Source organism: Buteo buteo, chromosome 3 (assembly GCF_964188355.1).
Source record: "Buteo buteo chromosome 3, bButBut1.hap1.1, whole genome shotgun sequence".
Taxonomy (NCBI): Eukaryota; Metazoa; Chordata; class Aves; order Accipitriformes; family Accipitridae; genus Buteo; species Buteo buteo.
The window spans coordinates 52689510-52715269 of NC_134173.1; the positions used below are offsets into that span (position 1 = coordinate 52689510).

The window sequence follows — 25760 nt, forward strand, 5'->3', positions numbered from 1 at the left end:
CAAGCATTTTTGCTTTGATTGGCTCTATAATTACCATGTAGGTACGAAGACAACTGAATTGCAAAAATCTGAATGCAAAATTAAGATTCTGCGATCAAGTGTTCAATTCAGCAAGTTTTATGGATTACAGGGCAGTTCGTATGAAAGCATGTATTTGACACAGTCTCAGTGACAACTGTTCATATATGCTTAAAACATTTGCTGAATTTCAAGGTGTCTGCAGCATCCTTGCATGGTTTCATTTGTAAAGCAAAAATGAAATTCAAGGAATTTTCTATAGTTCGATGCCCATATGAATACCATGTACCTGCTGAACTTAATGGTCTCAATGGTGGCAGTGGACCCCTGTTAAAATTGCTTTGACCACCTCTACTGTCATTGTAGGTTCCCCTGGGCGTACTCTGTGCACTCCAACTTGAGCCTCGAGCACCTTCACGACGACTGTAATTTCCTAGATAGAGAAAAACACACCCACTGTTGAGCAAACAACACTTTTTTTTTTTCCGTTTAAATCTTCAGAATACTCAGTGGTAAACATAATATTCACCTAATTCAAATAAATGAAGCTATTCTGCATCAACATACCCTCAGTATTCTATCTCAAACTCTACAAGTTACTATATTATCCAGGAAATTAGAAGAAAATACCTGTTTTTCAGATAAGTTTAGAAGAATTCACATTATCTAGTGTATTAAGACAGACTCCTATACTTCAAGGTTTTGTGATAAAGTAAATCCTAGTATTTATAACTTTACTAAATGGAAGTATTTTCTGTATCTACTGTGCAAGGACTTGCCCTAATTATGGGATGGAAGGGAAAGGAATGCAAACTTGTCTATATATGAAACAAACTTAACACTCTGTAGCTACAATCTCCAGGTTCACTGAAAATTGCATCTTGACTCTTGTCAGGATCTTCCATCCTTTTATTCAAAAGCCTCCCTTAAGCCCAGATATGTATTGTGATGCTTGATTTCAGGAACTACCATGAAACAAATGGTAGAGAGGGCTTTTTATTTTTCTGACTGCATCTCTGAAGCATTCCCAGCAGTTGCTAAAAGAAAACAGCTAACTCCTTTGGTAAAAGAGGGAAAGAGGCGACACAGGTACTCGCAGCTTTGTTTCAATTCTACAGCACTCGAGACAACCTTTTCTAGCACTAAACAACTTATTTCAACAACGCTGCTTCACGAACATCTCTACACCAGGGATGACTAACTGCTAGTAAATTGGGTTACTATTACTGAAGCATTTTTAGCATTCATTTACTCCAATTCTAATACAGGAAACAACATACCTTTTGAAGCAGGTGGTGTAAAGAACCTGTTCTGACTGTGAAAAGCTCCTCGTCCTCCACGATTCCCTGAGAACCCACCACGTGAAGAAATCTTCTGTGACACTTTTGGTGGCCTTTTGGCTGGTGGTATCCCATCTGGAGCAACCACTTCTTTGCTCTCTGCAGCCACAAAATCATCCACATGCATGGAGGGTGGCCTGCTCGTATTCTGTTTCCTCTGACGGAAGATATCATGTGGTCGAATTCCTTGTCCAAATCCTCCCCTGCCTCTTCCTCTTGGTGGTGGGACAACATGAGCTCTCTTTGCAGGCTCTATGTACTCAGATTTTCCACTGTCATGAAAAAACATGATTTATTTAGTTAATGTAAAAATGTATACATACTGAAGGTCAGGCATTCTCCATATTGGAGATGCAATTTGAAAGGTATTTGACATTTTGAGAATATACAAATCAGTGCTGAACACACTGTTTACTCATTAAACTCATCTTACCTTGAAGTTATGAAGGTCTCATGCTTGTGCTTGCCGAGTTTGAACCCTTTTGTGGTTTTTGTGCGGCCAGGAGATGATGGTTCTGACAAAAATGACCTCTCCAATTCAGCTTGCAAGTCAAAGTCACTGCAGCCCTTCTCTGACAGTTCAATTAAGTCAACTTTTACCTGCAATGAGAGTTTAGTTTTATCACAACAATGATTATTAGCACCTCTGAAGAAGACAACATGCTGCATCAGGATGGATGACATTCAGCTAGGGTCCTTCTACTTGAGCAAAAAAGCTCCATCCTCTACCCTTTAATGCAGTAGTATGCCTCAAAACAAAAAGCAGCAGTAACAGAACAAAAAAGCAGCAGAGCTGCAGCAAAATTGTCTTGATAGTTCTGAATCTCAACAAAGTCAAGGGCATAGCTTTCAAGTATGAACACCTATCTTGTCACTAAATGACCTACACTGAGGCACTCTTTTGCTTAAGCTACAGTCCTATAAATTTATTAATGCTGCTTTTATACAGGAATCAACAGTTTTGATTTTGCTTAAGAAATGAAAACGTAAGTATGTCTGCATGTAAATTTTTAAAAGTAAAACTAAAAAAAGAACAAAGGCAATAAAGTCAACAGAAACTGATTATTTCTCACATAGGAAGTTAAGACACTGCCAATCACTTAGTTTAAAAAAAAAAAAAGAACGTTATTTTATATTTTTCAAATGACAATTAAAGTTTAGATTATAAATATCAAGTTTCAAATACTGTGAAAAGTTTTTGTGCAAGTAGTTTCATTTACTACTGCCATTTTTTCCACTTTTGTCACATCAGAGCAAAGATTTAAAAAAAAAAAGTGTAGCTATCAGGCTTTTTGGATATTACTGCAATGACAGAAGACAAGCAAGGAAAAGAAAATAAATCACGTTCTTTGTCTACATTTAACACAAACTGCTGAAAAGCCCCAGCAGCAATGCAAAATTAGATGCAGATTAGGACTGACACAACTGTTCCTCTAAAGGAGATGACTTCTGCATTAGAGCACTGCAAAAGGTGCCTATCTTGTGGCTGCTTCCAAGTGAACCTGAAGGCATTTGATAACAACCTTTAGCAAATGCCAACCCCTATATCTGGGTCAATTTACAAGGGTGAGCTCAGGAAAACAAACCATTTGGCCATATGAATTTCTGATGCTACTAGCTCAGGTTAACCCTCATTTTTAAGTCCACTTCAGTTACGTTAATGAAGCCTTTTACCATATCCAGATCAGTGTCTATTTCTTCAGCCTGAAAGGGTGAGAACCACATGGACTTCAGCTGGTCATCCATCACGTCTGCCAACACGTATGTAGTCCTGCAACAAAACAATGCCAAATACCTATTTGGTTATGAACTACAACCAATCACAAGCACATGCAGCATTACAGAACCTGAGGTGAATGTTGCTGCCTTACCCTTGATACCTGCATGAAATTAAATACATTCGGAATAGCAGGTAGTAGCGACAACAGTGCTGTTTAGATCCTGTTTGTAACATACGCGTGCATAAATTATTGCATTTTCTTAAATAGTATGGTACTATACATACAGGTAGTATACTCACACACTTAACCATTTTACCTGTTATTAAACAAATTCTGAAGAGAGTCTGGTGCAGAAAGAATAGGCTCTATGTCTTGGTCACTCAGTGGACAAGAATCGCCCGCTGATTCCAACATCTGCCTCACTCCAACGATGTTGTCCAGTAAGGATTCAAGGCCATCATCTTCCTTAGAACGATCCTAAGTCAACATAGCACAAGTCAGAACTTTTTCCCCTCCTCAGAGAAGGAAATATGCTTTTGTTAATTTAAAAAATAAAAAGGGGGCAGGGTACTACACAAAACAGTCTATCCATCCACAAATAGTGAAACCAAGACACCTGAGCACACAGACAACAGCAGAGAGCTCCTCAGTATGCTATAAAACAAACCATGTCAACACATGCACATTCTAGTCTTTGTTTCCAGTTGATGCAATAACCTCCATAACGTAGCCCCAAAGAAGGCATCACCCCAGGTTTTAGTTAACAAGCTCTCTGCTAGAGCACTCCAACATCCTAAGTGTCTGCTATTTCTCCTTCAGCACAGTCATGGCTTTTAATCTTTTGCCACCAATGTAGGCAGCCAGGGAAGGGACAGGAGGGAGTATAGCACTGCAAAGGCATTTGTGACCAACAGGCTACGGAACAGCTGTTTTATGGACCCTTCCAATTAGCCATCTACTGCACAGCTGCCATCAATTATGTAGGATTAGATTTGAATACTAGAGTTCAGTTTGTGATTAGAATCACAGAAACATTGGATGAATTGAATTCTGCATGTCCTCTAGTCCAATTCCCCCCTGCTTGAAGAAGGACTATCATCAAAGCCAGATCAGGTCAGCCATAATTTTATCTAGCTGCATCTGAAAAAAAGCTCCAGCGACAGAGAGCCCACAGCCACTCTGAGCAACCTGTTCCAGCCCTGCACTTCTCTCAGTGATTTTTTTTTTTTTTTTTTTTTTGCTAATGTCAACCTGAACCTCTGTTCTGGTTTCAGCTGGGATAGAGTTAATTGTCTTCCTAGTGGCTGGTACAGTGCTATGTTTTGGATTCAGTATGAGAAGAATGTTGATAACACACTGATGTTTTCAGTTGTTGCTAAGTAGTGTTTAGTCTAAAAGTCAAGGATTTTTCAGCTTCTCAAGCCCAGCCAGCAAGAAAGCTGGAGGGGCACAAGAAGTTGGGACAGGACATAGCCAGGGCAGCTGACCCAACCTGGCCAACAGGGTATTCCATACCATGTGACGTCCCATCTAGTATAGGAACTGGGGGAGTGGGGGTGGGGGGATCGCTGCTCGGGGACTAACTGGGCATCGATCGGCCAGTGGTGAGCAATTGCACTGTGCATCATTTGTATATTCCAATCCTTTTATTATTACTGCTGTCATTTTATTAGTGTTATCATTATTAGTTTCTCCTTTTCTGTTCTATTAAACTGTTCTTCCTTCAACCCACAAGTTTCACTTCTTTTCCCGATTTTCTCCCCCATCCCACTGGGGGGGGGGCGGTGAGTGAGCAGCTGCGTGGTGCTTAGTTGCTGGCTGGGGTTAAACCACAACAACCTCTGAAGCCCCAGTTTGGGGCCATTGCCCCTTGTTTTATCATTCAGAATTACCAAAAGGAATTTGATTCCACCACCTTTGTTACTATCCCCCAAACAGCTGTAAGTAGCTTTGAGATGGCTCCTTAGCCCTCTTCACCAGGCTAACCAAGCCCGGCTTCCTTCTCCTCTCTCTGTAGCACATGTGCTCTAGGTCCCTGACCACCTCAGTAGAACCTTCTTCAGTTTCCCTAGATCTCTCTAGAACTGGTGAGAGGACAAAGCTGACCAAAGGTGAACGCAGCACTCCACATGAGAGCTCACCAGCATCCTATGGAGGCAGACAGTAAGGTCCCTTGATTTGCTGACCATGCTCCTTCCACGACAGCTCTGAACACAGTCTGCCTTGTTTGTAGTGACCATGCACTGTTGGCCCATGTTCAACCCAACATCCACCATAACCACCTGGCCCTTTTCAGCCCAGCCCACATCAAGGCATGGGGTTATCCTGCTCTCAGTGCAGAACTTTGCATTTTTCTTAACAAGCCACACAAGCTTCCTGATAAATAATCCTAAAACATTTATTGAGGTCCCTCTGGATTGAGGATTTGCTGTTTGTCACCTTAGTCACTCCCCCAGCTTACCCTCATCCACAAATTCACTGAAGATGTATATACATCATTCAGGTCTCTGATGAAAACAACCAACAATATCAGCCTCAGTACTGACTCCTGGGTATTCCACTTGTTACTGGTCATCAGCAACATCTAGCCACTGCTAAGCAGTGGTTCCTTTTGCTTATTACATTACCAATCTGTTTCACCACTATCCAGCGCTCTCTGTTGTATGCATTCACTACCTTTCATCACAGAGTTAACTGCCTATGCTCTTATGGTGTGCAAATACTCTCAGCACAAGGGGACCCCAACCTTACCTGAAACTTCTTAGCATTACCATAACACAAACAATAAAGTCAGAATCCATCCTGCATCAGAAGGATGGATCCAAAATCACCTGATTTTGGACATCAGTATTAAAATAATGGCAACAGCTATTACCAATTCCACAAGGTATGCCACAGAATTGCACACCCTTCCCATCAAGGAGGGATAGCCTATATTGTTATAAAAACACATTCAGATACAAGACCGCAACATCAACTTGATTATTTAAATTCTTTTACCATAACGTGTTTCTCCAGATCAAGCAGCAGGTTTTCTGGGGTTTCCTCTTTGTTCTGCAGTAGATGTTTTAACTCTGCAGTAGTTAGACCCAGTGTTCTCCCAGGATGAGATCCATCTGCTTCCATAAGGCTTCCGTCATCTCCACAACATCCCTGAAATATTTGACAAGTGGGAAATAAGTACACATAAATATTCATTATACTTCTGGACTGCAAACCCCTTAGAATTCAAACGTACGTTAGAACAAATCCAGCAAAATAAGAATAATCTTTTGATTTAAAAACATATTATACAAAATATTTTAATAAAGAACACTTCAATAGGCAAGTTTAGATGTTGCATCAGGATGAATGCAATGATTTCCTATATAAGATGAGGTTTGTATCACAGAATTAGCAAGTATTTTAGATTCCTTTCTATACTCCTTATCTATACAGCAACTCTAACAGGATGCCATGAATCTAAAACCTGGACACAATAGGATGCTATTCATTTAAGAAAACAATATGAATCAATATGCTGTTCTTCCTACTGAAAAACCCTCTTATTTACTAAACATATATTCTGCCTAGCTTTCACAGATCTCATTAAAAACTAAAGATGGCACTAACACTACTGATGGAAAAGCCTCACACAGCAATCTGCATAGTCAACTGCTTTCTGAAATAATTGTTCCTGAATGTGTCTCACACTGCAGATTTCAGAGAAATGCAGCTAGGTTTGTCTAAGTATTTGATATATATTCACTTACCAGCGTATCAGAGTTTAGAATCTGTCGCATAAAATCCAAAAAAGAAGAGGCCAGTTCACCTGTGTCTTTGCTAAAACTAGTTATTACTCGCTTTAATACAGTGTACAGAGCACTGCTGTGTTTTCTTAGAGAGCTGTTTTCATAATGAAAAGAGAGAAAATACTTTATTAGTGCATTCATTGTGACCATTCCACTGTAACTTCTTATAAGAAAACAACATATATGCAAAATAAATTTGGTAAATTTTACAATTATCAAGTCGAGTTTTGATTACAAAGCTGGAGCTTCATTATTTTCTCTGTACTAGACTGTTGTTGTCACCAGTGCTTTCTGCAGATATTTCAGACTGCACATATACAGCTACACATACTACAGCAATACCTCCAAAACCTGCAAGAAATTACATTTTCATCTTTGGCAGACAAGGGATAGGGGTACAGAAATATTTGCTTGCACAAGGGCCTTATGTATAAAGCAGGATCATGCTTGCTCTTACAATTTCACTGCATCTCATTATGTCTAACTGCAGAAACAAACCAGAAACAAACACAGAAATAGCAAGACTGTGCACTGAAGCTGACAGCTAGACATGTGAGATCATAGAAATAACAGCATCTTTAACCTGTTTATTTTTCATTTGCGGGTTGTATAGCTTCTTGCAGCACAGTTCTGCAGCACTGCTCAGAAGAGTGTTTTGAACAACCTTTTATTGACAAGGCTCCAGATACTACCTTATTCTCTTTGGGAACCTCACAAATTACTTGCCTCTCTGCACCTCACCTTCAGTGGACAGAAACAGGTCCAAATACAGGACAAGGAGGTAAGTGTCAAAACAACATAATACTGTCCAATGCATGTATATATTCTGTTCAAAAGGGAGTGGAGTCAACAGAAATTGTTTAAAAAAAAAACAAACCTCATTTCAAAAGCCTTAATTGCCTGGAGGTCAGAACACTCTGGGGAAGTGCAGACTGAATCCCCTCAAAATAGAGGGAACTACAGACAGCTCTCCAGTATCCCAGACAACAGCTCTAATTACTGAGTCACTCAAAAGGGAAGGACATAAGCATTGTATCTCACTCTAATCCTCCAGCCTTGGAGTGGGGAAATGGAGCATACAAGCCTTTTTTCAATGCTTTGTTTGTTTCTTGAAAGAAAGTGCTCCTGTGTGCACACTGCAGAAATTATTCAGAGGTAAAATCTCAAGTGAAGGAAGACCAAAATACTGAGTAAAACACTGAAGCCCCAAATAGAAATGAAAGTTCAGGTGCCTTATCCTCAATGTCTCCTACTAGATCAGTAGGAAATGATTTCACACTGCAGAAGTTTTTAAATACTTCGAAGTTGTCAGCAATATCTTAAAATACCATACCTCTTTAAGTGATAGAAGCCATAGTCATGCTCTGTAAGGAACATCATTGTTCGGATACATGTCAGCAGACAACTATAACTGCTCTCAGAATTAGTTAATGTTTCCATCAGACAGTCACAAATTAAGGGCATCAGCTCTTTGCTTGGTAAGGAGTTGGAAAGCTGCTCTGATTCAGACACAGAGCCTTCTGATGAACTTGGTAAAATGAGTGCAATATCCTATAAAAAAATGATTATTATACATAGTAAAATTGCATTCTGTACACCAGCAATAAGTATAAACCATACATTAAGTCAGAAGCACTAGGTTCTTTTGCCACCCCTTTATCATCTCATTCCAGTATTTCCAGTATTTACTGATCAGTAAAATACTAATCCAAAGTATCCTTTTTAATTTGGTTCTGTTAAGGGTTACAAACCATTATTGATTTTTAAAAACATAAAAACTTCAAAGGGTGAAATGCGATAGCAGAGCCACAACTAAAAGCCAGTCATTGGATAATATGCATACAGTTTCCTGCCTAGGTAGTCAAACTGTCCCTTAATCTCAAAACATCCATCAAAATACAAGGAATGGCTGAGGTCACTTGGCTTGTTCAGCTTGGAGAAGAGAAGGCTGAGGGGTGACCTCATCGCAGTCTACAACTTCCTCACAGGGGGCAGCGGAGGAGGAGGTGCTGATCTCCTCTCCTCACCAGTGGTGACCAGCGGTAGGACACAAGGAAGTGGAATGAAACTGTGTCAGGGGAAGTTCAGGTTGGACATTAGGAAAAGGTTCTTCACTCAGAGGGTAGTTGGTCACTGGAACAGGTTCCCCAGGGGATCGGTCACAGCACCAAGCCCATCAGAGTTCAAGGAGCATCTGGACAATGCTCTTAGTCATATGGTTTAGTTTTAGATAGTCCTGTGAGGAGCAAGGAGTTGGACTTGATCTTTATGGGTCCCTTCCAGCTTAAGATATTCTATGATTCTATGATTTTGTGATTCTCTGAAAATCAAGAGGCTGCAGACACCACCTAGAAAGTTTAAGATCTACTACCCCCTCCACGTTTTACATAAAATAAAACAAGATTGACTTTCACAATGGATTTGTATGGGCAAAGAACTCTTGTTTATATGCAAATGGCTGATTAATCTCTACTGAATAACAACGCCCAAATTGCTTTTGCATAAGGGGGTAAGCACTAAAGCAAATAAATACATGCAACTAGTAAGGCAAATAATGACATGCAAATCTATGCATGCAATAATGAGAAACTACCAGGGCTAGTCTATGAATCAGTTTTCAGATAACATTTCTTACCGTGTTCTAGTAACTTATACTGTTGGGTTTTTTAATGGTGGAGTTTTACAGTAGCAGCATATCATATATATCTTTATATTTGGAATACATTTTTAAGAGGTTTCAGTTAGACAACTAAGAGATACTTATTTATTCAACTAGGCAAGAGGTGAGTACTGACAATTCAAGTTTTGCCAGTGGCCCATAGGGAGAAATAACATCACTCTCTCAGCTGAGGGGACAGTCAATCTTTGTGTAATTCAGTTTTCGGCCTCTAATGAGCTACCAGAATAGTGCACATAAAGCAAAAGAGATATCATAACATGAAAGGATTTATGTACATTCAAGAGCAACAAGACAGCAAGTCTGCAAAAGCAGCCAACCATACACATTTTTTCTTTTTTGTGTTTTAACAATGTTGATTTTTTTTCTTTTGGAAAAAAGCAGGCACCTAAGAAATAACCTCATTTGATTTGTCTCCTACAATTATCAACACGTTATGCATTAAATATAGAAAATACCTGATCACAGAGGGACTGCAAAAGGGAAGTTACATATTCAGCACACTGCTGATGAGTGACGTTGTCCCCAGCCGATCGCATCAAAGCCAAGAGCTCCTGGAAAACCTCTGCATACTTTTCATCACCTTTAGTAGTTCCGTTGATAAGATGCAAAATAGCCAATTTACAAGCTTTATGTGAAGCCAGGGCATCCAATAAAGCAAGCAATCGAGTGGTCTGTCCAGTGTACTGTTTCTCTTTATCTTCCGTGTTGCTGAAATGATACCAATGCACTTTGAAAAAGCTGTTTTAAAGTGATCTAAAAAACTACAAAAACAACCATTACAGGAGTCATATAATTCTGCATTTTTAAAAAAAACACCTAGTTTACGTATTTAAAACTTAGAGTTTGATTTACTTTTTGAAAACTGCTCAACTTTCACTAAATGACTTCTGATTGCATCATAAATTAACTAATCTACTGTGCATTTAACATACAACAGAGTATCAAATTGTATAAGGATAAATATGCTTTTATACAAACAGTATTGAATTCTGTGTGGATAATTATACTTTTAAATAAAAGTACTCATTGTTTCAAAACCCTCTGAATTTGTAGTACTCAACTTCCTCCAGCTTACAAACACCTACACATTTTCCTGTTAGTATGCAAATCCCAGGACAGCAAACTTTACTGGCCTACTTTTCTTATTTATATCAGATAGGTCCTTTAGAAGCACTTCACAGATGAAATATGGCTTTGTAGGGACAGCCTGAAGAAAATCTTTCTAAAATACTTATCATAAACATATGATGTGAAACTGTCTACATCAAAACTTAAAAGTATGAGCTGGTTCCTTGGCAACATTATGCATTACCAGGACACAGTATATAGCACTGGACTGAGAATTCATTCAGTTCATAATGGGTAAGTAATATTTCTGAAAGTATTCTCCTCCTGCTAAATCTACTGCACAGAACCAAGGTGAATTTAACACTTCATTAAAGAAATCTTTGCAAAAGAAGATACCTTTGTAGGTCTTCTACAATCAGATCCAATACAGTCCTCATGATAAGAAGAGCAGTAGGTGAAGCCAAGTCACACAACTGAACACAAATACGTCTCAACATATGCTGAATAGGCTGGCAAGATGAACCAGAGAAAGAACGAACTATCTCTTGGATCAGTTTGGCCTGAACATGAAGATGCATACTCCACAGCTTCCTGGTGTTGAGTGCCACTGAAATATCATGTGGTTCAATCACCTGCAGGAACAGAAGGACAGGAGGTTTTTCCTTTCAACTTTTATCATAAAACCTGAATTCTATCACAAGGTATAAACAAAGACTAAGTACTAATACTGTCCTCATCAAACATATGGAACACCATTTTCATTATTATCACTGAATGACAGGGCATGATTCCAGCAAATTAGTATTCCTTCAGGAGCATAGGTTGTCACACATCTTTTATGCTTACAAAAAGATCACAGATTCAAGATCCATGCCAAAAGAAAGAAAAGCCTTAATATACTGAGAGTTTAGCATTCTAGGTTAAATTCAAAGGCTTCATAGCCAATCATTTAAGTACCAGAATGGGAGTCTAGATAACTTTACAAGGGGCAAAAGGACAACACATGACTGCTAATTTTAAAAGATGCTTGAAATAATAACAATTTTGTTTCTGATGAAAAAATATATCTTCAAAGACTCTATATGAACACAAATGCTTTACAGAAACTTTAATGCATCCTTTCACATATCTGTTTTTTCCACAACTACAAAAATGGTCTAAGGGTTATACATAATTAAAATTCTTTAAAAACTAAATAAATCTAAATTATACCTGAGTCGTCTGCATGGGCAGTGGAAGAGGCAACAATTCTGAAAGCAGTATAAGTCCAGAGAAAAAGCCTTCAGGAATTCTCAAAATTGAAGAGAGAACTTCCTTCAGCATTAAAGACCACGTATTATTCGCCAAAGTTTCTTCAGAAATTGTAAGTTTTTCATTAACACCTTGTGTAAAAGTCAGTAAGATATCAACAATGTCATTCTGAATTTTTTGTTCATCGCTATCTAAGCGGCCTGAGAGAGGAATAGAACACAGGAGCATGTGTAAAGAAACAAGTGCTGATGGAACACGCATGTCTTTGAATTCAAAAGATCCACCCCTCAGGAGTTCTGTTAGCATTGTTTTAAGGAGAGTAAGTGTACAGCGGGCCATAGAAATAGTAGTAACTCTGTGAAGTGTGGTGCCCATGTTGACATGGAGTCGCCAAGGCTGAATAAGTATGCTGTTCAGCTTCTGTAATACCCGGATGAAGGTGTCCATTCCCTCAGAAGAAAAGAGCTGAATAACTGCAAGATTCCATTTAAGGTCTTTCTGTTGACCTGTATGGAAAAGAAATAACATTTCTGTATGTCTAATTTCTCTGAGGCAATCACAGTTACACTTTAGACATGTTTAAGTCAAAGACTCAGAAAACTAAGGTTTCTATCTTAAGCAGTAGAAATGTATCAACCGTACCTTCTACCAGAGGCGGTGGACATGCAACATGACAAAGAACACGAAGTGCAGTAGGAAGACCAACTCCATCTGGGGTCATCAAACTGTCAATATTCTTTTATGGGGAAAAAAAATAAAAATAAAAGAACCTGTATTACAAGGAAGGACTTTACAAGTGTATCACTAGCTTAGTACTCAAATTCTGTATTTACTTACCGTAAGTAATCCACAAAATTTAAGCTCAATTATTTCACCTTTTCGAAAGTGGTCACAAATACAGCAGAAGCAAAAAACAGAAGGTCAATGTTTGCATTGTGGTTTTATGGGAAGCTAAAAGATTTAAATAGTTGGATCTTTGCATCATGTAGTTACCTTAGATTTTGTTTCAATAAATATAACTGAGTGCAAGAACTGGCCTAGATCATAAGCTTTAACAAAAATGTTTTGGATAATAGTATATATTTTTAAGTATCATATGTTAGTACATATCTAAGATAAAATATCAAACTACAAAAGGTCTAAGCTTATAGAACACAACTAAAAGATAGCATCTATCTGTATTTTACTAACCTGTTTGATATATTCAATGAGATTTGGAATACAGTTTATTTCAAATCTAAGATTCTTCAAAGGTTCAAGCCACTTGCTGAGCTCTAGGGGAAAAAAAAGACTTAAGTAACTTGTCAGTGCATTTATGAAAATAGAACTTTTTTCAATAAAAATGTACTTAATTTACACAACAGGTACTAAGGCAAAGTGTGAAATTTGTGAGGCATACATTGCAGCTGTAGCCAGCTGAAAAGCATCAACAAAAATAAGACTTCAGAACAGGCAATACACCTCACATACATGGACAAAATTTGGCTTAAGTCAACCCAAACAGTCAAATAATTTTCACTTTATTATCTATATTATTTGTAATAATATAAAAGACACTAAGGGTCCCACTGTCAGCTGAAGAAAAAGCCATCAAGAGCAAGGACCAAAGCACGTTCCCTTTAATGTACATAACAGGTTATTACAAAAGGAATACAAAACTCCTATTAAATGCCCAAATGGAGCCAATCTCTGCACCAGTAGCACATACTCATTCTGGAAGTCTTTATAGATTAACAGTCTCTCTCTTAGTCCAGAATTACCTGAAAGTCCCAATTTTTGGGGACAAGAGATTTAAAGTTTTAACACCCATTGTTCCTGAAAATATTTAAAAGAATGTGAAGGTTCAAAGGTCGACTGGATATGAACTGAACAAGTATTCTCAGACTAATTACATGATTTGGTTTAAGTCAAAGGCTTAAGGCATGTGAAACCCTGCCTCTCATGAAACCGATTATCAGGTGACAAGGAAAAAATAAAAGCATGGCAGAGGAGGGAATTAAACTAAAACTTTGAAGAATTCTGATTTCTTTCAGTGCATTCAAGTTTTGGAAGAAATTATTGGTATGTCTACACAAGTCAGTTGAGCGGTGCAAAGCACAACTCTGGACATCAGAGTTTCAATGTTCTGGTGTCAGAACAGTCCCCAACAGGCTTTTTCCAAATGACCTGGGCCTGATCTGTGAGGCAACACACCAAGACACAGTTTGGAGGTCAAAAAATTTAGTAACAGGGTAACATGGACTATTCCATGCCACTTGGCCTAGGTACCAGGAAACAGTCCCAGGTTTATTTATTAGTATATAAAGACCCTACGAGGCTACATCACTAAAGGGAAAAGCAGAAGTAAGAGTCAGCTCACTAACTAGTTAGTCCACTTTTACTAAAACTTGCTCTCCTATTTTCAACACAGAAATAATTTCAAACTTCCTGTAATTATCCAAAATTCATGGTAGTTATTACTTGAAAAATAATATAACTATAAAGAATTTCCTATTTAACTCTCATTAACAGAAAAACAAATTACACATTATCTCAGTGACTCAACTAATCAGATGCAGCTGGAAAAAGAACTTCATTACACACATTATCCAAACCAGATGATCATGAAGCATCAATTACCCACATATAAAAGGTTTCTTCTATACATTCAAACAATTCAGTTGATAATGAAACATACCGTACCTTGCAATTTGGTGTTATTTTCATCTGCTTTACAAAGCTTCAGCAAAGGCACCGAGTGCTGTTCCAGCATTTGGACATCACTGGAAGATTGAACCACCAGCAAAACAAGGATGCAGGCATAATTATAAGCAACTGACTTCTTAGACTTTGAGTCTCTGAAACAACAATAAGGATTTTCTTTAGATCTCAGCTAACACAACCGTGTATCTGTTAGGTTTTCATTCTTTGACCCCTAAAAATCTACCTACAGAACTTTTACCTTCACCAAGGATTGCCTCATATAATTATCAACCAAAAAAAACCCCAATTTTCTCCTATCCTTTTGGAAAAGTGAAAGCTTTCTTTTACATTGACTTCATATTTATTTCAGCATCCACAAAAGACTAGAGCAAGTCAAGCATCACACAAATCTTTTTCCATAACTCTGCCTGTTTTACAAATCTTGTTTTAAAAGCACTGCTACCTAAAATAGTAAAACTGCATGTCCAGAGAAAATAATGACTGGTTTTAACACTTATAAGAACTCAAAGAACTGAGAGATTCCCACCCCAGAGAAGTGTGCAGTGTCCAGTTTCCCCAGTCAAATCTTTTGCTTGTTTCACAGTCAAATTTTATGCTTGAATGAAAACTGCCTACTTACTCATTTTTTCATATAGCCAGAAGTCTGACTTATATTACAACACCTTTGTGGATGACCTATGCAGATTCTGGGTATTAAGTACCTAATTACAAATGACAGGCCTGATTTTCTATTACGTTCTTCTACTTAAAAGTTGTTTTGTTTTTAAATAAAAATATCATGATATAAAAGAAAAAATATTTTAGATTTTACTGAATTATTTATAGAAGATATATAGTTTTAAAATGTAAAAACCTAAAGGATATAAATAAACTCATAAATTACCCTAAAGCTTCTTTGGAATAGTACTCCATTAAAGTAATAAGACTTTGGAGATTTTTCTCCAGACTGAATACATGAGCCACAGCAGATCTTCCCACAGGGTTAAAGGTAATCAAGTAAAGGTTGTGAAGTGTTCCCAGCAGATCTGAATGGTCAGTCTCCTCACTGGCTGTGCACCGCTGAAAGTGGCAGAATAATTCTGAAATGCACTGTAATGTCTGTGTTGAATGCAGGAGCCACAATGCAAAAGTATCCTCACTGGCACCATCCGATTGGAGACCTTCCTCTTGATCCGGATCAGAAAACTGACAAAGTGCTCTGATCAACAAGTTTGTTGCTTCATACTCGGAAATAAAGAAAAGAAGACCCTTCTGTGACTGTGCCAGGAAACGCAATATATCTCGTATAGCTTGAAGCACACCTGGATGTGCGCCTGTCACTGGAATAGACAGTAGCAAAGTAATGCATTCCAAGAAATGGTGACTATGAAGATACCTGAAAAAAAACAAACAGGAAACGATCAGTAATATTATAACCATCTGTCAATACTGCATAATAACATCATATAAAGTTACATGCCTCCTAGCTTCAGTACTTACCGCTCTGTGGACTATGAGACATTATAACTAATTATGAAGCAGTACAAAATTTTAATCTTACAAAACATAATGGCTATAATATTTACAGGGAATGAATCCCTAAACATAAAGTTCTGATCTCAAAAAAAAAAAAAAAAAAAGAAAAAACAAAACAAAAAAACCACTCACCTTACCTACTAACAAAATAACACTCTATGTTTTATTAAATTTGCTGCATCTGAATCATCATCAATGCTGCATTAAATGTTTTAAATGTGCTAAGAAATTAATTACTATAGCACACGTAATAGGTGATTTGAAGTCTCTTTGCATGTAGATACTTATATTCAGTCATGACCTACAATGCTACTATCAAAGAAACCTGTTAGCATTTAGAGAAATACTTTCTAGACAGAAACTTGCTAACAGAGAAATAACGCATGAGATCCTTTAAATGGCTGAAGGCAGGCAGGCCTCAGCTCCTCTGCCCATGCTGTGAAACAGTGAGCTACGCTGACACAACTGCATGACTTCTAACCAAGGCTGGCTTCTATCTTGCCAGCTCGGCATAGAGAGAGAGGTATTCCAGACTTGTTTTTTTCATACACACAGACTTGTTCCAAGACAACAAAGGGAAAACACTCTAGATCTATAACAGTTTTCAAATATGCACTTGTACAGCACCTAGCACAACTAGCCAGGATCTATGAATGCAACTGAAGTGCTAGCATGGTACCAGTAATAGCAAGAGGTTAGCTTCTTGTTATATGCATGCTAGGTTCATTGAAAGCCAACAAAGTAACAGGTACATTAACGATCAAACTCTCTCAGACTCTGTAAGCACAATCCAGAATCCTCCAATAAAGTAGAAAATGAAACATTTAGAAAAGTGTTAGTCAGCAAGGTCGTCCTTAAAAAATATCTGTATCAAGCTGGAGGAAATACACTCTGGAAAGTGAACTTGCAATTGCCATACCTAAACAGAACAGGGTAAGGATCATCCCTTTCTGGAGGGCCTGTAATGCGTGCCATGGTTGGGAAAGATTTCACAGGTGGCTGAATCATTGTATGAGGAGCAGTTTCCATCAAATGGAAGATTTCTTCAAGAAGACTAACAAGTTTTTCCATTTCTCCTTCGCTTATATTAGAAGATTCCAAAAGATGATCCATGTCCATAGGAGCCTCCACATCATTCTCATACTCTTGGTTGGTTCTTTCAAGTCCTGTCAAGTCCTGGTCCTGTTCTGGCTCCGTGTGATTCGGAAGAGAAGGAGTGTTCTCTGCTAACTGATCAACCACCTTTTTAATATCTGACAGAATCTCATAGAAGTGACATTTCTGGAGAATTGCAGAACCAGCAGTAACTACTCTCACAGTCTGATCTAACAGTATGAGTTCCAGGAGTTTCTGATAACCACTTTTTTCATGTACATCTACGCCACCCCTTAGAAACATTTCCATTCCCTCAGTCATACTAATAACACTATCCAAAGCTTTAAAAGCATTAAGCTTAAGGGAGGATGACACATGATCTGCAAACAACAGTTCAAATAACACATTAATAACTCCTGCCTGCAAGAGTGCCATTATTCCTTGCGTCCCACATTCTCCTAACGACGATACCAATTTTGTCCCAGCTTTGAGTTGTCGGACATTCAAAGCAATGGGCTGTTTGAGAGCTACCTGAAGGTTTAAAGCTTGCAAGGTCCAGTCTACTAGCTGGGTAATATAGTCTTGCTTTGTGTCTTTCACCTGCAGGTAGCTCAATCCTTTTACTATTAAACTCGGAACTTCTTCTAATGCAGTGACCCACTTTGCACCCCTTTCCTCTTGATATAATTCCAACAGTTCAGTTAATTTAACTGAGGCTTCCACTGCCCCTGAATTTTCTTTTTCTGGGTCTTGGTCCTTTATTTTAGCAACTTCATTTTCAAATACAGTCTTGTAAGGGCAGCTAAAGTATAAAAGAGGTCCAAGCTCCCTTTCAAAAGGTTCATATGTCACAGGAGGCACAGATGCAAGATCCTCAGGAGTATATTCAATATCAAAGCTTGGATACTTAAATGTTTCACGTTCCAGATCAGCAATTCCATCTTCATCACTTGAAATCTGCTCATACCCATCATCTCCTAAAAAGAAAAAGATTCATTTATGAAATAAAATCACTTATGAATAAACCAGCTCATAACTGCAGAGAATATTCTCAAAATTAAAAAGTAATCATTTATTTAATACAAATATTACTGGTTAGAGAACAATCATACACTAACATACAGAAAGCTTTCTCTCTCCAGATGTAAGTGAAAGCCCCAGCTAACAGATATTTTTTATGTAATGACGGAGATATTTAAAAGAATATATAAAGCAAAAAGTTTAACTAGGGTACACATTACTACAAGAATATTGTCCAATTTTCTTCCTATGATTGTATCTCTCATAAAACTTCTAGCCTGACTTCATTACATAAACAACTTTATTTGATTTTTAATTGAAAAATAATTTCTTTCACCACTTTCCTATATTTTTAAACAAAACAGATAACAAGATCGAATGTTCATTCTCACCTATAAAAGCTGTATCTATTTTCCTCCATTTATGGAAAGTAACAGGAAGATTTACTATAAAAGAATAAATATTCCACAGCGAAATACTGTTCTCAAGAATGTCAGAAGCATAAATAAGGCGGGCAATGGTGCAATGACCACGGGAAAGAGATCCAGTTCTCTTTGCACCTAGTCATCATAATAGTACTCCCATCAAAAATTCATAAACCTGATATATTTTCCTAACTTTTTACAACTTCACTTACCTTCACCTTCTTCTTCCTCTTCACCTTCTTCTTCATCTTCATCTTCCTCCTCCTCTTCCTCCTCCTCATCAGCAATACTCTCTACTGTATGCCCATCATCATCATCCTCATCCTCCTCCTCCTCAACATCCACATCATCTTCATCTTCTCCTTCTTCTGGTTGATCTTCCTCTACTTCTCCATCATCAGAATACTGGCTTTCTTGATGAATGGATGTTCGATCAGGAGAAATGGGCTCAAAGTAATCCTCCCTATGGTCCACATCATCTTCTTTTTCCCCAACCACTGAAAACATATACAAATTTTAAGAAATAAGAGTACTTCTCTGAAATCCAATGCTCAATAATATGTTTTAGAATTCTGCACTATGCATAGTGGAGATATAAAAAAAGCTTGAAGAAAATCTTCAGGTGATTTGATTGAACACAAGCAACAATCACTTAGTTCTATAAGACTATAAAGAAACATGTAAAGAGTCCTTGGCACTTTTAACCTATACGGAGACCAGAGAATTTGGCAGATGCTGCAAAGGGATAGAGGAGAAGGGCAATGAACACCAGAGTCAACAGATCATTTACATAAAATATGAGCAGCATGTTCAAGCAGTGTATTGGTCAACAGCTGATACTCTCAAATCTACTAACTCTTAAATTGATACAATTTAACATAGCCAACAGATTTTCTTTCAAATCCCTTTCCTAAAACTGAATCTGTCCAGCAGGACTAACAGCAGACAGGAAACCTCACATGGGGCAGGAACACAGAATTCTGCCTCCACTAAGCAGTGATGTACAGCAGATAAAACAGTCTGTTCTCATTCTACCTGACACTGGCATAGGTTCATCCTCATCATCATCAGGAGGAGGAGGGCCTGGAGGTGTCCTTGGTCCCCTAGGTTGTGGTCTTGGAGGGCTGCCATTGAACTGGTCTTCTTTCTCTCCATCAACTGTATTTATTGTGAAAATAAAAACTTGCATTTAATGGAATCGCAGGAACAGAAGCGGGAAATTTTAGTTTTTCAGTGTTACTTGTAACTAGGGAGCACCTTCATTTCCCAGATGTTACTTAATCTGTATTCTGCATCTGCAGTATGTGAGGCAGTTTTCTGAAATCACTTTTGATATAAACAAGAACTACATTAATAAGCAAGCTTATTAACACTACTCATGGTTTTTTAATACTGGGTTAAAATTAACATGGGTAATTGCCATTTTTGCCTTTGACACTAGCAATAGTGTAAACTCTACCAATAATATCTGAGTTACTTTTTAAAAGGAAGTTTACATTTTAATCAACTGGTCTTTACAGTTTAGAACTGGTTTTTACTACACAGAGTATTCAAATTTTGCAGCCCAATAGCTGTACCTTGAACAAGACAGTTCTAATTTTAAATCGAAAACCAAAATTGAAGCAGACACTTGATCATGGATTCTGTTCATGGACACTCTAACACCAATGCAAAGCAAACACTCTTCTGTAATGTACTTTACATACAAGTCACAAAAGGAAAGCTAATTATGACTGTCAAATTTTCTTGTTATGATTTTAATACTATTCTAATTACTTTTTTTGAGATTTCAATCATCTAAACTTTAACGAGTTTAAGCAAATTAAACTGCATTTTGTCCATCCTAAGTAATTAGCAATAGATGAAGTACCCCAGTCTCAAAAAAGCACTAGACAAGAACCTACTTAAAACCATTCAATACAAATCTAAAAGAAAATACAAAACTAAAGGACAAAGACATAAAGTTAGAAAAATAAAGCCACTGAAATCTAAAATGTGAAAGAATTGGGTTTTTTTCAGATGGGATACTATAATGTTGATTTTATTAAAAAAAAAAATCTACGTCTTCTCACAAGGCTTACCATGTTTTGGGTTTCTTTTTAAACCAGGCTGTTGCTGGGGTGGTGGTGGTGGAGGTGGGGGTGGAGGAGGTGACTCTCTCTCATGACTTATTACCCTGTCAACTGAGCCATATATGGCCAAAGTCAGACAGTTGTACCACCCTCTTAGAACTAATCCATCCGTGTTGACCTGTTTTGTTAAAAAAGAAAAAGCACTTAAAAACAACACAAGACAACTTCAGAAAAGTTATTTTAATATCACTCTATCAGTATCTGCAGAAAAGCAAGAAAGGAGAACTGAACATTAAAGTACCTCTTTACCCCACATTTTGAAAACTGAGAAAACTTTAAATATATCAACCATTACAACAAATAAATAATCTTCCTCTAAAAGCATTGAATTCCTTGCAATATATTGCCTAATGTACTACAGGCTATTAATGAAAAAAAACATTACTGTTGGTCACACAAATACTGATCTGAATGAAATAAACCCAAACAGAACTGAAAATTAGGTGCTTAGCTGTAGCCTGCAGCCACAATGTTCTGTTCCATCTTTGCTCCTTAGTGGGTAGTTCTTTTGCTAATCTCCACAGGAACTGTCAAGCAATCAAATCTTCTACAACTTATGCCGTTACAGATGCAGACTCCAAAGTAATGAGTATCTGAACTACAGGCAGGTTTTAGAATAAGATCTTAAACAATAAATGCTTTACACAGTGCTAATGCACCACATGCAACCACATTTATACCTAAATGACATATAGAAAAGGAGGTTTAAATCATATTGCATTACCTTTGCATTGGGTCTGAAAATAATTGAAGTATTTTCATCATATTCAAGGCTGTTAAGTAAAATATACAAAGTTATTTTTCCATTAATGTAAAGCATGTTTATAGAAATGAAACACAGCAGTACTAAACACATAAGCCAATAATAAAACACCAACAAATACATGCTCTTAAAAACACGAGAGCAAAATCACTTATTTCTACAAAATACTTTTCATTAATATATATGGGCTCTGTAAGTTTAAAAATAACAGAATCTTCTCTTCTTTTAAGCATGAACCTCTGTCCTCCCACACAGATTGAAGGGAAAGGGCAAGAACACAACTAGCAAAAACCAGACCAAACATGAAAATCATGGGAGATAAGGATTTTCTATTGTGCATTTTCTGCACTAAAAAATTCTCAAGAAGAATTGGTAGATAATGAAGTCACGCACAGATCTTCAAAGTACTTACCTCCCCAGCCTATCAAAAACAGGGGCACTTGGCTTGCTGACATTGTTGAAAAACAAGTCCAGTTGAAAGGTATGTGGGGATGTCTCCCTGGAAAGAGAACAAAAGTAAAAATTAAACCCTTTGAGCTCCTTATCAGAGTAGGTAGGACTAACAAGGGAAAAAAACTTTAAATTATACTGTTTAAATAATTCCCCAAAATAATTACAAGTTCAGCAGACACATAAATACATTTTCCCTTTTTATATGGGAGGTTCTATTGAGATATACAAGTTCAAGACAAAAATAACAGGAAGGTGTTCCTAAATCAGACACCTAGCATCTTTCACTTACCCATAAGCCCTATTGTCAGGCAAACTTGTGTGAGCTCTCACTCCTGGAGGAATGACACGTACTTCATTTATGTAAACCACGCATGGAAAACGAACTACATCTATATTGGTACTTTGCTACAAAACAGAAAAAAAAGAAAGTCTAAGTAATGTAAAATGGAAACAACATAATGTACTCATATTCTTTATTAACCAAATTAAGGTTGCAATCCTAATAATTACAAAATTTGATTATGTAAAATGTTAAACACTATTAAATTAAAAGATTTTTTTCTTCTGGCACTTTTCATATATTTTAACACTTTTTCACAGAAAGCGTTACTGGTTTATTTACACCATTAGTTCCCTTTATTTGCAAGAATCTTTTAAACAGCAACAAGTTTTTCTTTAGCAGAAGGCATGTTGGTAAGGGCAAAAACTGGAACTTAAATTATTAAAGAAAAACTCAGTATATAGTTCCCTATTATTAAAACATATCAAGTTTATAACTAAAGAAAAAAGAAAATGTGTGTTTTAATTTTAAACACTAGTAAATGTTATATTTCAAATGTAATATTAGAAACAATAACGAGACTATAAATGCTTTGCTAGACCTGTACAAAAATTCCATAGGATGCTTATTTATCCAATTTTGCAACAACATTTGAAAACCACTTGCAAATAACATTTCTGTCTACAACACAGAAATAGCAAGTATAAAGAAATGCTATGCTTCAGCACTCCTAAAAGATGCTTGAGCAAACTAGGAAGTAATCATAAAGTCACAGTGAGTTCCCATGTAGCAGCTACCAAATTAATGCTAAAACTCTCCTCTCACTAGATTCACTATATTAGGTCTTATTACATTTATACATCATTTCTATGATATGTACACTCACAAAATAGTAAACATAGATCAACTGTATGTCCAACTGTAAGCATATAAAGATTTTCTTGAACAGAAGCTCAGAATCACATTTCTCACTGAATGTTTCCAATTAGCAAACTGGATTAGCAAAGACTGCACTAGCAAAAGAAAACCAAAACAAACAAAACCAAACAACTGATCTAAATATCTACCAACATAACTAAAAAATGAAAATTAAAAAACAAATTGATCTGCAACCAAAAGTCATATAACTTTGTCCCGGTTTCGGCCAGGATAGAGTTAATTTTCTTCCTAGTAGCTGGTATAGTGCTGTGTTTTGGATTCAGTATGAGAAGAAAGTTGATAACACACTGATGTTCTCAGCTGGTGCTAAGTAGTGTTTATACTAAGTCAAGGACTTTTCAGTTTCTCATGCCCAGCCAGCAAGAAGGCTGGAGGGGCACAAGAAGTTGGGACGGGACACAGCCAGGACAACTGACCCAAACTGGCCAGAGGAATATTCCATACCATGTGGTGTCATGCCTAGTATATAAACAGGGGGGAAAGCTGGCCAGGGGCTGCTGCTCAGGAACCAGCTGGGCATCGGTCAGTGGGTGGTGAACAATTACATTGTCCATCACTTGTTTTGTATATTCTAATTCTTTTATTGTTGTTGTTATTATTACTACGACCAGTATTATTATTTTCTTCCTCTTCTGTCCTATTAAAGTGTCTTTATCTCAACCTATGAGTTTTACTTTTTTTTTTTTCTTTCCAATTCTCTCCCCCATCCCACTGCGGGGGGGGGGGGGGGGGGGTGGCAAGCATCTGTGTGGTGCGTAGCTGCCAGCTGGGGTTAAACCATGACAAACTTTCATCACAATCAGAAAGCAAAAGAAACCCCAAAATTACCAGCATAAGGCAAGAAAGTACTCAGATTTTTAGAAAACTAATAAACAAAGAAATAGTCACAAGTAAAGTTTTTTAAATAATACTTAAGTGTGTACTTTTGGGCACGTATTACTGTCATTTAATAAGAAATCTATGCATACATCCTTTAGCACACAAATACAACATCGTGGCCTGTGGACTGACGCATTACAAGCAGGATGGTAGAACAAAAGGAACCCCGCTATGAGAGGGAGTGCAGCTTTCTTAACAGGAACGAGGTGACTGTAGCCTGCAAGGAGTGAGTTGCTTTGCCTTTAAAAAAGGTGTAGTGTCATGTGGGAGACTTAGATTTCTGAAGGGAAGGCTGCTGCTGAGGAGGCTGCATCCCCAGCAGCACTGCCCAAAGACAGACAAATTCTTGCTTAAATGACATGGGATTATGCCCTGACAGCCATGCATCAATATTACCAGGATGGCAAGCGAATCCAATCCACTTTCCCTCCAAAACATTAAAAAAAAAACCCGTACATTAGAACTGGTCAACACATGTTAAACTCCATAGCTAAGCCAAATAAATAATTTTATTACAAAACTCAGCAGTACTTTTCCAGAACTGCAAGTTCCAAGGCAAGACTCATGATCCATTTAGCTCAAGAATTAGGATAACATAAAGAACACTTCTCTGCAACATGTAAAACATGTTTCATTTTTTTATTTAATAAAAATGCAGTATGGTTTAGGTTTGGAAAATGTCACTGGCAAGAATGAAAGTGCCAGAAAGCATTATACACAATTAAAAATGTTGAATAAGAGAACATACTGTCCTGGAGAGGAACAGGAGTGGCTAGCATCTCCTGCCCAATATTGTCTTAAATAGTAGAATGAAAAATACACGTGGGTCTCTGATCCTAGTAGCTAGAAATGACTCCAGAATAACTTCCTGTTTGTTTTTAATTGCAGCATCAGCTCAAAATACTTTTTTTTTTCCTTAATGCCTATCCATGAACATAGTTGAGATATTCCATGATTCCGTAACATCTTTCTCATGTTACACTACACTTTTTGTTTTCCGCGATGGTCCCCTTCTTCCTCCCTGAACAGCACAATGGACTGAGCCCTGGACAAACTTGCTGCAACACAAGCAGCGTCAAGGATGCTCAATATCCAGCAGCCTCGAAGCAGAATACTTGCACAATCTCCCACTGCTAAAGCAAGGCTGAAATATTCCTTTTGTTCACGATGCATGCAGGCTGCATAAATCTAAGGAAATATCTCACACACACACAAATGCCCCTCCTCCTCAGCAGCTACAGAAAAGCATTAGGCATCTCACCAGCGGCCGGGTATGGCCCTCTCCCCGACCTCCTCCCTGAAGGCCTTCTCAAATCGGCTTTACCCTCGTTGTTTCCCATTAGCATCTCTTCCCCGTTACTTCTAAATCTTCGCTCCTCTCCCACCGCCGTACCCTCCCTTAGCCCTCTGCCACCGCCGGGGCCTACCCCAGCCCCGCTCGTCCCAGCGGCGCCCCGTGCCCCGCAGCCGCCGCGGCCCGGGGAGGCCCCGGGGCGGGCAGGAGGCCGCCGGCAGCAGCCAGGAAGAAGGAAGACGAGGGTAGGAGCGGCGACCCCAACACCCCCGCCGCGTTACCTCCGCGCTCTGGTGCTTGAACGTGTCTAAAAACAGCAGCTCGGTTGCGGTGTCCACCGCCATCTTGGCTCGGCCGAGGGGGAAGAGCTTCCGGGCGGCAGCGCGACCGCTT

General features: G+C 38.0%; 1 protein-coding gene across 1 annotated transcript in view; it reads right to left on the minus strand.

Moving 5' to 3' along the window:
- The window catches only part of VIRMA (vir like m6A methyltransferase associated), a 28318-nt gene extending 2558 nt beyond the window's left edge, over positions 1-25760 (minus strand). The window contains exons 1-23 of the mRNA XM_075023615.1: positions 25649-25760; positions 22265-22380; positions 21935-22021; positions 21484-21532; positions 20709-20877; positions 19663-19785; positions 18840-19124; positions 17007-18159; positions 15456-15947; positions 14552-14706; positions 13061-13143; positions 12512-12605; positions 11831-12375; positions 11015-11250; positions 10006-10258; positions 8204-8421; positions 6832-6964; positions 6080-6232; positions 3396-3556; positions 3033-3129; positions 1792-1958; positions 1299-1630; positions 308-451 (exon numbers count right to left, since the gene is read on the minus strand). Of these exons, the coding sequence (XP_074879716.1) occupies positions 308-451; positions 1299-1630; positions 1792-1958; positions 3033-3129; positions 3396-3556; positions 6080-6232; positions 6832-6964; positions 8204-8421; positions 10006-10258; positions 11015-11250; positions 11831-12375; positions 12512-12605; positions 13061-13143; positions 14552-14706; positions 15456-15947; positions 17007-18159; positions 18840-19124; positions 19663-19785; positions 20709-20877; positions 21484-21532; positions 21935-22021; positions 22265-22380; positions 25649-25711 (5308 nt within the window). The 5' untranslated portion in view covers positions 25712-25760. The remainder of the gene's footprint in view (positions 1-307; positions 452-1298; positions 1631-1791; positions 1959-3032; positions 3130-3395; positions 3557-6079; positions 6233-6831; positions 6965-8203; positions 8422-10005; positions 10259-11014; positions 11251-11830; positions 12376-12511; positions 12606-13060; positions 13144-14551; positions 14707-15455; positions 15948-17006; positions 18160-18839; positions 19125-19662; positions 19786-20708; positions 20878-21483; positions 21533-21934; positions 22022-22264; positions 22381-25648) is intronic.